General features: G+C 26.5%; 1 protein-coding gene and 1 long non-coding RNA gene across 2 annotated transcripts; one reads left to right on the forward strand and one right to left on the reverse strand.

Annotated features, from left to right (window-relative positions):
* Positions 1-753: 753 nt before the first annotated feature.
* LOC114254152 lies at positions 754-3,384 on the forward strand. Its single transcript, XR_004964837.1, has 4 exons — positions 754-1,353; positions 2,166-2,359; positions 2,462-2,702; positions 2,778-3,384. It is a non-coding gene; the product is annotated as an uncharacterized LOC114254152 (long non-coding RNA).
* A 2,043-nt stretch (positions 3,385-5,427) lies between these two features.
* LOC105836896 (venom allergen 2) lies at positions 5,428-14,370 on the reverse strand. Its single transcript, XM_036292989.1, has 6 exons — positions 14,314-14,370; positions 12,180-12,315; positions 10,300-10,396; positions 9,329-9,384; positions 5,939-6,056; positions 5,428-5,836 (listed from the first exon to the last, which is right to left on the reverse strand). Exons 2-6 carry the CDS (start codon positions 12,213-12,215, stop codon positions 5,739-5,741), a joined length of 405 nt encoding a protein of 134 aa, XP_036148882.1. The 5' UTR covers positions 12,216-12,315; positions 14,314-14,370; the 3' UTR covers positions 5,428-5,738.
* Positions 14,371-14,759: the final 389 nt, after the last annotated feature.

Consider the following 14,759-nt stretch of genomic DNA (forward strand, 5'->3'; position numbering starts at 1 on the left):
GCTCCGGGAAATGAAATATTAATCGTTAAAATTGATGAATATTCAGATTAGGAAACCTGTCATACCGACGAAATGTAATGACTTGAGCATGCGCAGCGATCATATCCTCAGGCCACAAGCGCATGCTCTGTCTAGCACAAGCCATGTAAAAAATGCGCGAATTTCAAATGTCTATATATATTTTTACGAGCAACTTGTTTAGCGTGGAAAGTCGCAAACCCATGTGGGGCAGTAAATGCTTTGCACACACACACACACACACACACACACACACACACACACACGCACGCACGCACGCACGCACGCACGCACGCACGCACGCACGGGGGATGCAAGGGGGGCCTGCGGCCTTCCTGGCGCACCCACCCCGTCCAAGTCGTTAACCTATGTGGATTAATTTTTCATTTCCCGGGGCAGAGCGACGATTTTTTCTGCCAGATTCGTTCGTTTGAGGTAAAACTGCGTCGAATAAGCATAATTACATCGATATTTGAGCACAAGCTCCTAAACTAAATAATTACCATAATTATTTTCATAAATCATTTAGAAATGATACAAAAATTATTATCAACAATATATAGAATATATTTTTAAAATGTACTGAAAAATATTTATGGTATATGAACTTGAAATATTTTTTATATTCTTTGATAATAATGGTATAAATATTTATTTTAAATATTTTTATAAATGTTTATCATAATTTTTTTTATACCTGACAAACTCGGACATAAAAATATGTACAAAATATTTATCATAAATATTTTTCCTTATAAATATTTCATAAATATTTTGTGCTATCTGGGTTACGTCACGTATACTGTAGATTTTAGTACTGACAGTGATTGCGTTCGGCAAAGTAAATCTGAGGCTAAAGATATAATGAAATAAGAGAGCACTCCGACATTTCAGATTTGCTTTGCCAAAAGCAGTAAGTAAATATCAGAACGCAGTCAAAGAGTAATGAAGAGCAATGAAGATAGCACAAATTAATTTTCCCGACTGTCGAATAGCCCAGGATTTGCGTTCCGATATTCACTGCCACTACTGAAATTCTACAGTGTATGTGACGTAAACTATAGATTTTCAGTACTAGTAGCACGGAGGAATAAGAAGGAGCTTAAACTCAGGCGGTTTTCCCCGGAAAAACTGGACTCGATTTCGGGGTCGATTAAAATTGCTTTACTGACGTTGCGATATGAGCGCGCTTATCGGAGAAAACAAAGAACTAGAGGTTATTTCAACAGCTGATAAATAGCTCTTCATAAATATAATACTACTGTGATATAATACATAAGTGCTGTGACGAAAAGATAAGCAGATTAAGAAAAAAGGTCAAGAAGTTAATTTATGGTATTAAAATACATTTATTTATAATATTTATATTACATAAATAAACAAAAGTTGCTATAATTAACATCTCAGATAGCACAGATGATCCTTTTAAGTTCAAAAAGAATTCACCTTTTTAAATTCTTTAAGAATTTACGTAATCTGTTCGAAATGAGTTCAAGAAGAGTACCATATTTAAATTTGTTATGAATTCACGCAATTTAGTCAAAATAAGTTAAAAAAAAATTCAATATTTAAATTCCTTATGAATTCATATGATTGGTTCGAAATTAGTTCAAAAAGAATACCACATACAAATTTATTATAAATTTATATAATTTAATCAATATTAAAATTCTTATAAAGAGCCGTAACATTATAGAAAGATATAACAAATATAAGTGTCTTTTTTTTTGACAAAGCAACAAAATTTTATAACACATTTTTTAATTTTATCAAAAAGAACATAAAAATATTATGAATGAGAAATAATTGATATTTTTATTCGATTCTTGACATAGCTCTATAAAAATTATTGATAATCCTGTATAAAATATCTTATTCAAAAGTAGTGTTTCACATTCACGACATTTTATCGTAAATTCTGCTTTGCAAAAATCTCAAATTGGATCATGGGCCAATACTTTTCAGTGCGGTATTGAGAATAGAACCATAAAATCTTGTATGGCTTCTGAATCTGATAACAATAATTAGCAGAAGAATCCGATGTTTTATGCAGGGAATATTTTTTTGCACTCATTTACACAATCAGCATAGAAGAACTTTGAATTATATTTGGTGTATTTAATTGTTTGTAAATAATTTTTTTGTAGGTATTACGAATGTTGTTTTCGCAAAAAAAAAGATGTGCAGTGCTTAGCACGATTAAAAATTGTAAATGCTCAATATATATTAACTAAAGGACACGAGGTGCACGAGAAACCACTTCATTTAAATGAGATTAAAAAAGAAATAAAAGCATCACAATCTTTTGAAACACCGAGAGAAATAAAGCATAGGACTCAAAGTGAGTTAGAAACAATAAGATAGAAAATAATTATATAATTGTTAATTGTGAAGAAGACTAGCTGCTGTATTTATAATTCGTAATTTGTGTATTGATTTCTAGATACGATCATTTACTAGATTTGACGAACATTGCAAACGTGGAAAAATCAATAGAACGTCATAAAAAGAAAAATATTGGACAGATTCCACAAAATCTCAATGAATTAAGGAAGGTCACGAATATTCTGAACATAACACCAGACATAGTAATGTCAGATTTCGAAAAAGCAGAACGCAAAGCCTTACACATAGTCTTCCCCAACGCAAAAATCATTGGCTGATGCTTTTTCCATTATAGTCAGGTAATAACAAATAACAATACATTTTATTAGCATAAAATGCATGTTGATTTTAATCGTTTTTATTTCTCATTACAGACGCTAGTACATAATGCTGACAAACGTGGGATACTAAAAGGTGACAAAAATGAATTGGTTATGTTTTATTTAATAACTTTGTTAATAAAATCAATGTTTTGAGTTGAAATTTTACGATTATATTTATCAAAGTGTTCCTCATTAGATTCAAAGTTATAAAATATTTATTATATTATATATTATTTATAAAAATGTAACGATACTGCATAATGGGTCAAAGAGAAATAGGGAGGGTAATATGGCCACCACAAAAATAAATGTAAAAAAATTATTTTTGTTTAAAAAGGTCACAGTATTTTGTTACAAACATATATATTTATATAAAATAAGTTTTTATATCAAAACGATTTTTATTCACATTTTAATGAAAGTTAAATAAAAATAACTTTAAATTTAAAGAACCTAATGCATATAAAGGATTAAAAAAAATTATCTTTAATCGATTTATCGAGAAATTTTGTCGATATGAAGATCTCGAAAAAAGTGACCATATTACTAGCACACTCAGATGACTATATTGAAAACATCCTATATTATCGTTTAATTTTGTATAACTCAAAATATATACAGCCGAATAAAGAGTTAAATAATAAGAAAGTACTTAAGTGTATATACATTTGGATGATAATGCGGTTAAGTTTAAAAAAAATAAGAAAGTATGTGTAATTAAATGTTAAAATGTACCTTAAAAAATTTTCGAAATTCTTAAAAATAAAAATGCCTTATAACAAATGTTGACTGTTGTGTTTTGTTATATTAGCATCATTATATAACAGTAGGCTACTAAACAAATGATATCATAAATAATTATTAGAATTCGTCAGCTAATAATGGAGATGATATGAGTAGCCATATTATTCTGGCCATATTATTATCTTCTCCTCTACTAATTAGATAATTAATACAATAGTATTTATATCAAATAACAAAGAGATATATATGTGTATGATGAACGCAGATGAACTTTTATATGGTCCAGGAATTGCTGAATATCGGCGAGTGAGTCAATTTTTTTATTTCTAAGTAATAACAATCGGATAATAAAACTTTAAACGTGTTTTTCTCGCAATGACATTGTTCGACCGCGTTGACAACAAATGAAAAAATCTAACAATCCAATCAATTTCATTAAAGTTGTATTCTGCCAAGAAAACCTTTCTCTTTTACACCACGTAGCCGTTTTTTGATTGATACAAGTGATTTAATTTTATTTAACTTTTTTTTGCGAAAAATTTGTAAAATTTCAAACCATTTCTTCATAAGTCCGCCGTTTCGTTATTTTTCAAAATTTTTGAATTTTGCTACGTACTGTAATAGCCAATCATATGTAGTTTTTACAGTTTTTCGTTTTTTTTTCTTCAAATAAAGCGTATGGTCAATTTGCTGTCAATGCCACGACAGCGTTTTTTTTTTAAGGTAGCCATTGTAATCTTTGGGAAGCGTCCCAAATGCGCACAGTAACAAACGGACACCACCAATCAGATTGCTGGGTTGGTTAGGGTTATGATGAGTTTATAGAATTTGATACTGTGCACATCTGGAACTCACTCATCTTTTGCAGACCGGCTTTAATATGAGAAATGTCAAATCATTAAGAAAATGTTTTATATGTCCTACTTATAATTTATGTACAATAAAACAGAAAATTTTTATATTACACCGTTTGCTTTCAAAAAATTCTTAAAAATACCTATGTATTTCGACCAATCTGTACGACCCTCTTAAAGTTTTTAAATTATTGTGTAATATCTAATTAAAAAATCAGTTTAAAAATTTAACATCCTTTAATACATAATGTTATAATAATTACTCCAGACAGCACAGTAACGTTTTAAAAACGTACTAAAAACGTATACACTGGACGTTGCGGACGTATTTAAAACATCCGAATTAGAGCTGTGGACATTTTAAAGACATTTTAAAAACGTACCGTGTTACCGCCTTGGACGTTCGAAAAACGTCCATTTTAAAGAAAAACAGATCAAAATTGGACCTGTTTTGAACATTAAAAAAACTTTTTAAAACAGGTATAGATAAAATATTATTCAATTTTAATGCAAATCAGTTAACTTGTTAGTAAAATTTATTCGACGGTATTTATACATAGCTCAATCTTTATTTAATTAAAAGATCTTTAGATCCAATTCAACCAATAAAAAAATCGCACATTATTTTATTGAAAGAAATCTTAAGACAATCTATTTAATACTCTACTACTAAAAATATTTAATACTCTACTACTGAATCGATTTGAGCCAATTCTCAAGAAAATGTTTTTTTTTATAGATGCTATTATTTTTATTACACGTCAAAAAGAATGGACAATAATTTTACACAAAAATTTTTTTAGGCAAGAATTTTTTTCAAAAGTACGTAAAATGAACATCTTTAAAACGTCCAAATATGAATGTATTTTGAACGTCCAATAATGTACGTTCTTAAAACATTTGTATTACGTCCATGAACGTTTGGACAAAATAAAGATTAAAAATCGGACCATTGGATGTTGTGTGCTGTTTGGAATGGAAATAAATTTAAAAATTATTACTTAAATAAAAAAATTTATTTTTCAATACAATGTTGTAACAATTACGTAAATAAAAATTTAAATTTATTCTCAATATAATATAGTAATAATTAAGCAAAATAGTTTCTTTTACAACTTTTTTAATGTTTACAAATTATAAATACAAAATTCTTTTTTAGTAAAACATAGGTATGCATTTTGTAGAAATACCTTGCAACAATTATTACGAAATTGAAGTAAATAGAAAGATGCAATAATTATGCATTTATTTTGCAACTTTCTTATTGAGGTAGAAATATAATTGATATAAGATTATAAAGAAATAAAATTGTATTTTAGAATTATATAATAATTTGATGTAAAATTGACGTAAAATAAAAATTACCAAATAACTAAACTGATACTTTAAACTAAATCTTTTTTACGCGTTTTTTTTATTTTGGGAACTCAATAAAACTTGTCACACCACTTTTTATTATACATTCTATTGCAGCTCGGCTTTTTTCGTAGACGGATTCTAGACCTTGATTTGCTGTAAATAAAGCGAAACAAAAAATTATTTCAGATTTTGATACAAAATTTCATATAATTTTAATATCATTACATATAAGCATTATTAAAAAAAATCAATTACCTTTATCTATGCACCCAGAAACAGTCTTCTTGCAATAAATCAAATTATAAGGATTAGTGATAAAAATGTCACAAAGTTCGACATTTCTTTCCTTTATTTGTACACCATTTTTATCAATCTACAAAGTAAAATTTCATCATTTAATGAAAAATTTATTCTGTATTATTCTATATTAAACAATCAAGTTTAAAATTGAAAATTTAAATCACTATTTAACTGTTAAACTTTAAATCTAATTTATATAAATATTTATTCAAATTTATATATTTCCTAATCTTTTTATCAATTGAAATACTTACTTAGATTTATTATTTTATCTCCTCTCATTTAATTTGGAAATTGTTTTAAATTTAATTCTGAATTTAATTTTTTTTTATTATGTTAACTAAAGTAAAAATGTATTATAAAGTATTATACAAATTTGTTATTAAATTATTGGCAATGATTAAATTTAACAATTTAATTAGAAAATGTTGTGTATTATATATATTCAAGCAGAATATTACAAACTTTTATAGTAAAAAACTTTTATAGTAAAAATTAGTAAAATTTTACTGATTAAGAAAGAACAACCGCAAAAAAATGAAAAAAGCCCGTGTTTCCATGCCCGATATATTAAATGAATTTTATGTCAAATGTAGTAACTCGTGATGAAAAATTAATAGAAAAGTTTGGCGATGAGCATACAATTGGTTTTAGAGTTATACGAGGATCAAAGTGGTTAATACCTACTAAGAAAGTGTGACATTATATAGACACTTGATAGCATAAACTTTGTTGACTTTTTGCGAAACTTAATACATATGGATTCTTTGAGTTCCTGATTATGAATTTGATGTCAGATCTGATTAGATAACAATTTTTGGAGAAATTAATTTCATTATCTTTTTTTTTATTACATTGAATCCGCCAGCTTAAATTTTTGAGATCTGACGTCAGATTTGTAATCAAAAACTCAAAGCGTGAGTTTTGACTGAGTTTTAAAAATATTCAACAAAAGTATATGCCATCAAGTATTAATAACGTATGTAAAGCTAGCACCTCCACCACTAAAAAAATTTAGACATACCACATAATTTTTTGCTAATTATGTATTAATTTTTTGCCTTATTCCCAAATTTTTTGCTCCTATCCGTTCGCAGGAAATTAATTAAAATCAAAAGTGGGGGTGCTGAATTTACGTGACGCTAGCACCCCTACTAATAAAAAAAGGCATAAACAAAAAAACAAATATACCAGAATTTTCTGCTTATTTTCTTCTTTGAGAAACTAAAAAAAATATTAAAAATATTGAACGATTATCAAAGTACCGGTACTTAGAAACATCGTATATACCGCCCTCCCCCAATAATTTTTATCTTTTTAAAAAAGTTTTTTTTTAAGAAACCGCCCGCACAACTTAAGCTCGTATCAGACTATCAACTAAAAATAAGGAAAATAAGCTTTCTTTCTTGAATATTTGAAATAAACTTTCTCAATTTTGTGCAATGTAAATAAAAATATATGTAAGTGTATAAGATATTGAAGCTCGCGCATACTTATATATGAAGCATACATATATTTGAAGCTGAATTTTAGAACCTGCGGCATCATTCTTGCGGATTGTTTGTAAAATGCTAGGAAACTTTCCAATTTTCGATAAGAAATGATATAATGTAATATGTGAAAATGTTTTTAACTTTTATCTCTCTAGCCAAAAAAAAGGTCGTTAGAAATTTTCGTCTTGCCCCCCCCCCCCCAAAAGTTTTCTAAATCGGCGCGATTGACCGCAACAATATAAGAGAAAATAGTTAAAAATAAAAAACTAACAATATCACGACAACTTATACAACTTATTTAACCAAATACTTAAAAAATATACAATTTAAAAATGTGTACTTGCAAAATATCTTAAAAACGCTTAAAAATTCACAAAAATACAAGAGTAAAGTACCCTTAAAAAATAAACTATTGCATCAAGTATGGTATTAAAACAATCGTCTATTTATCTGCTCTTAAAATATTTGGGTACCAAATTTTTTGCTCAACATTTAATTTGTGTAACTCAATTGTTAAGATGGGAATGCTGACGCGAACGCAAGAGTAAACTACCTTAAAAAAATAAATTGCTGCATCAAGTACGATATCAAAATAATTGCATATTTATCTGCTTTTAAGATATTTAGGTCTCGAATTTTTTGCTTAATATTTAACTCGTGCAACTCAATTGTTAATAAACGCACGCAAGATGAGTAAACTACTAAAAAAATAAACTGCCGCATCGAGTATGATATCGAAATAATCGCTTATTTGCTCTTAAAATATCCAGCACCCGAATTTTTTGTTCGAAATTTATTATTTTAGGTAGTTTACTCTTTAATCCGCGCATTAACAATTGAGTTGCAAAAGTTAAATGTTGAGCAAAAAATTTGGAACTTAGATATTTTAAAAACAGATACGTAGGCAATCATTTTGATATTATACAGGTTAAATAGTGAACAAAAAATTTGGGACTTGGATATCTTAAGAGCAGATAAATAGGCGATTATTTTGATACTATACTCGATCCAGCAAATTTTTTTTTAAGATAGTTTACTCTTACGTACGCTTATTAACAATTGTGTCGCATAAGTTATATATTGAGCAAAAAATTCGGGACTCGGATATTTTAAGAGCAGATAAATAGACGATTGTTTCGATACCATACTCGATGCAGCAGTTTATTTTTTAAGGGTATTTTACTCTTGTATTTTTGTGAATTTTTAAGTGTTTTTAAGTTATTTTGCAAGTTATACATTTTTTAATTGTATATTTTTTAAGTATTTAATTAAATAAATACTGTATAAGTTGTTGTGGTATTGTTGGCTTTTTATTTTTAACTATTTTCTCTTATATTGTTGAAGCACGATGTTTTTGAATACCAGTACTTTGATAACCGTTCAATATGTTTAATTTATTTCTTGCAGTTTCTTAAAGCAGAAAATAAGCAGAAAATTTTGGTATATTTGATTTTTGTTTATGCTTTTTTTTATTAGTAGAAATGCTAGCGTCACATGCACCTAGCACCCCTACCTTTGATCTTAATTTCCTGCGAATAGGTAGGAGCAAAAATTTTTAAACTACGGCAGAAAATTAGCAGATAATTAGTAGAAAATTATGTGGTATGTCCGATTTTTCTTTTTGGTGGTAGAGATGCTAGCTTTACATACGTGTGTTAATAACCACTTTGATCCCCTATATCTCTGAAATCAATTGTATGCTCATCGTAAAACTTTTCTGTTTCATCATAAACTATCATTTAACACTGTATTTATTTAAAAAATCAAGGGAAAACGGGAATTTTTTACGGTTGTTTTTTAATTCTATTCATATATGTATGTGATTTTTTTTCTTATACATATAAACACTTACTATATTACGCTTTGATAATTCACAATGCCATACATCAGGTCTTATTAACAAATCCTCTGTAACAGAAGAGAATCACAATAAATTTAATTTTAAATGTATATAATTATGTTCATAAATAATATTTTAATGTTAATATACTTATTAAAATCCTAATACAACCTAACAAATGTTTTATAATACTTGAGGGAAAGAGGATATTTAATGTTTGTTAATATTATTATTATTAAATTGATTATCTATTTAATATTATTTTATTACTGTTCAACTGTGTTTTAATACCTGAAGTTTATTGGGTAGAAGGTGGAAAAATTTGATAAATTTAAAAACAGTTATATAAAATCATGTGATAAATAAATAAATGTTTTTTAAATCATCGTCAAACATAAATTATTAATGCAAATAAATGTAAAATATTATATAAATAAACATTATATAAACATTAAATAAATATTTTTTCTCAAACTTTACTTTAATAAACGTCTAATAAATATTATTTTACAAGTATAAATTGTACAATATATATGTAAAATTATAAATTAATAAAAATAATAAAAAATAAATTTTAGAAAAACATTTAAAAAATTGTCAGACTGTTGTCTGCTGATTGCATAAGAGAGTAATTATTTTGTCTGTATTTAAAGATTAAAAAATAAATTGATTTATTTTGACTTTATTTATGTATAGTATTTAATTTTTTAATATTGTTCTTATGTTATAATATATGCAATAGTACTATTAAATAAATTGTTAAAATTAGTAGATCTACTTACAATTAATTAAACTTTTTAAATTTAAAATGTTATAAAGTAAAAATAATATACATATATTATATCTAATACCAAATTTATTTAATAAAACTTAAGAAATATAATTCAGAGAAATATAATTTGTTAATACTTTTTAAAATTTTATTTATCAAATAAAACTAATTTTTTGTAATCTAATATTTAATTTTAATATTCACTACTCACTCGGTTCATTTCCACACTTTGGCAACACTTTTGCACATTTGTCCAAGTTTGAATAAATTTGTAGAACTTCTTTAAGATCAAATGTATTAACGACCGTCTGATTACAAAAAGAAAAAACTAATGATTTCATATACAAAAACATAAACATTTTAATTTTAAAAGTCAAAATATGTAATATAATCTTATTTATAAATAATTAATACAATATTATTATATAATTATACATAAAACTTAATTAAAATATAGAGGTGAGAAAGGGGTTATGAACCATTTCGTTTTGTTTAAATAATTTAGTAAATATTCATGTGACAATTCTTATCGGTACAAGTTTATTAAATATATCTATAAAGTTCTACTAATCATGTTATAACCAGAAGTTTTTTGGATATACATAATGAACATAATTAATAATTTACTAAAAAGGAAAAAAAGATTGCAGTTTGGGAACCTGTAGGGAGATACAAAAAAAACTACCAACATATATATATATATATATATATATATATATATATTCTCAAAATCATTTTTATTTAAAAAAAATTAAAAAATAACACTTTTTGGCAGATTTTGCACGTCAGTATCACAAAAATATTAGTATTTTGTACACAGTAACATAGAAAAGTATCAAAAATACATGTAAAAAAATTTTTAGCGCTTGCGATTTTGTACATTGTCGAAGAATAATAAAAGTATTATAATAAACAATATATTAGCTAATAAGTAAATTAAAAGTATAACCAAGTTACAATTAAAGGGATTATGAGACTTATACCCGTATTCAAAGTCAGGCCTTATACTTAAGGCCTCCTTAAATTCATCTTTAGATACTTTGTAGCCAATGAAATGATCCGTAGAGCATCTAAAGACAAACTTAAAGAGGACTTAAATATATGGTTTGACTATGAATACGGTCATTAGACTCGTAACTCGGTAATACTTGCAAGTGGTCCATAACCCTAACTGCAATATAACTTTACATGTCAAATGCATTTACGCGCGCATTACGTTCAATATTAAATTTAAATAACTGATACATTTCTCAAAATAACGTAAGAAGTACACACCTACAAAACTTTTGGCTATGTGTAATATCGAAATGTAATAACTTTTATGACAAAATAATAAACATTCATGATCAGTGATCATTGCATAACGTCTAAACAGTATGTAAAGAAGTAAATTTATACAGATATCTCCAAATTCCACACAATACGAAATATTGTGTTTTATATAACCCTACATCTAGTTCATAACCGTTTTCTCTTTTCTAATATGTATTATATTATATTATATAGGGTGTTCATAATCATACGGATCAATGCTCATGAAGAGATACAAGAGATCAAGATAAACAAAAATGTCGTATACTATGTTTTGATATTCGCAATAATTATCGAGTTATTAATTTATAATAATAAATATATTAAATTATAATAATAAATAGCCCGGGCTACTGTCAAAAGCAAGCGCGCGGCAAGATAGGACAATAGGATCGTTTATGTAAAACACGCCTCTGTTGCTATAGACGCGGGGAGTGTTGTTTACAAGCAACAACATTTTTACGCTCAACTCCCCGCATTTAGCGACGGTAGACGTACGTTTTACTGGCCGGTTCTATCTCGTTGCGCAATTGCATTTAGCGATAGGCCGGGCTAATTTGACTATCTTTATAAATTAATAATTTAATAATTGTTACGAATATCATAACATTGTACAGAACATTTTTGTTTATCTCCATCTCTTGTATCTTTTTATGAACATTGACCTGCATTTATTAATTTATCCGATTATGGACACCCTGTATGACAATTTTATATATATAATTTAGTATACTTGTAATATACTTACAAGGTTACAGGATGTTTCAGTTTTGTACTTACGGTTAATAGACACGTAGCAACTATGAAAGCCTTCATATTCTGCTCTTCTTTAAATATTCCAATTGTAAAAATATAACAAATTATATGAGACTTTCTTTATAGAATATATCGAGAATAACTTGGCAATATATTTGTTCTGGAAAAAGGTTAATAATGTTTTATAATGTTTAGTCATAACTTTTTGTTTATTTTATAGCTATTGATGGTATGTTATAAGAAAATAATTTCTTATAATATAGCATCTTGCACTACAATAGCGCAGATTTAAAAAACAAGTATCGATTTTTTAACGAAATTGATTTAAAAAATAATTAATTTATAGATATCATAATAAACCCAATTTAGATGATAAACATTTATGTGCAAAAGTTGAAATCGATGCTTCAAAGTTAGTAGTTTCTGAGAAATGTCAGTCAATTTAAAAAAAAGATCTCGACAATAATAAGACTATAAAATTTACTAAGTAAATTTCGACATTAAAATGTGTATAATTATTATATATCGTGTATCAAAGACGTTAGTGAAAATATTAGTCACTGGATGGAAAAATATATGATATTTGACTGTAATTATATAGTAAAATAATTATGCAGGAATATTATTTTTATATATAGTAATTATTATTGTAAATCTATAATATTAATAATAATAACCATATACTTAAGGTGGTGCCAACTGTGGAAAAATTGTACTATAAATTTTAAATATAATATATGCTTATTAGAAATACTACAGTAATAATTACTGTAAAAATAATATTCTTGACTATAATTATTTTACTGTACAATTATTACAACACATTTTTCTATTAGTGGTCATTATTTGTATAAATATGGATTTAGCACACTTTTACTGTCTTTGAAAAAACCCTTGATACAATAATTAAAAAAAGGAAAAGATAAATCATACGTAGTAAACAAAAATCTGATGTGACACAATATTGTGTGCTATGATACATTGGGCAAATGAAGTATAGTGTTATTAAGAGACACGTATTGAGTAACATAGGAACAACATTAAAAAACATGAAAATGGCTATTCAGTCATCAAAAAACATTGGATGACAAAATATCATGATTTCGATTGGAAATTTCCGCGAATTTTATATAGTGAAAAAAACAGGAGAAAAAGAAGAAATTGCTGAAATGTTCTTGATTTAAAAAAATATAAAAACTTTTTTATTAAAAAGAATATAAACAGAATTAATCTACAGGACACGGAAAATTAGAATCTTATTTATAACTGAATAATCAAGCTTAATTTTTGTCTCTCATACTATCATTGTTTCTTTGTGTTGATATTAATCTCTTAGTTGCTTCTAATTTGTTTTGATTTTTAACTAAATCTTTGACATCTCTCTTTTATGGATTCGGTTATATTCATTATAACTGTAATTTATTGTTTGACTATATAGAGACACGTAAGTTTATGAGATTTTCTATCATTAGATTTTTTGCTGTCCTGATCATAATTTTTATCCCATTTTTAGAACTTGATTTATGAATTCGCTTGCACAAACGTATGACTATGGACCTATTGTGCTTTCGAAAAGCCTTTTTTTAAATAACCGAATTCTTCACTTAAAAAGAATCTGGATCAAAGGTAATGTATTCTTTATTTAATATTTTATGCCAGTGTGTCGACTAAATAATCTTATCTATTTTCTGTCGGTATTATTGGCAACAATAAGATTAATTTTACATTAACTTAAAAAATATATTAGTTTTTAAATTTGTGTAAGATAAAACAGTAAAATATTTATGACAAATTATAATACAATATTTCAACAATAAATTTTTTGGTCAAACTTATATTTGAAATTATTTATTGAATATATACAAATAAATATATAAAAGTAGAAAAATATGTACAGTATTTTTAATTTGCAAAAAAAGCAATTTTTTTGTTTTTTAGATAGGATATCCCTTAATATCACTTGAAATTTGCAAAAAGTATTCTGTTTAATTGTAAGAAGCAGAGAAAAGAGAGAGAGAGAGAGAGAGAGAGAGAGAGAGAGAGAGAGAGAGAGAGTTATATAATTTTTTAAATATTTTGAGAGTTTTATTAATTATATAAAAATAAATAAAAGATTATTTGTGTGTACAATTTTTTACACTTCGAACTTTGTACTTACTAATAAACATGTAGAACTCTAATACCTCTATTCGAAGTAACGAGCACCGAGGCTTTATAATATCTCGACAATGATAGTTATCTTGACAATACTGTTTAAAAAATTATATTTCTTTCAAACGTTTTTATTGATTGTGATTAAGGAAAGTACACATTTTAAAGATAAGAACAACTCAATTAAGATTATGCATTAAAATGTTTTATGCTGAGTAAATATAATCTAGAGCGTTGTCAAATTGTATTATAAGTAAAACTGTAAACTTTGTGCGCAATACTCTTGTCATAAATACGAGCCACTACCGTCTCTTAATATGAAATCCATAAATGATATAAGTACTTTTTGTTTTCATGATTTCTATAAAGCTGACATGTGTGACTGCAAAGCATAGATAAGTAAAAGATGAAAATATGCATATAAAATGACAGTACTAAATTTTTAACTCGTCA

Source organism: Monomorium pharaonis, chromosome 10 (assembly GCF_013373865.1).
Source record: "Monomorium pharaonis isolate MP-MQ-018 chromosome 10, ASM1337386v2, whole genome shotgun sequence".
Classification (NCBI taxonomy): domain Eukaryota; kingdom Metazoa; phylum Arthropoda; class Insecta; order Hymenoptera; family Formicidae; genus Monomorium; species Monomorium pharaonis.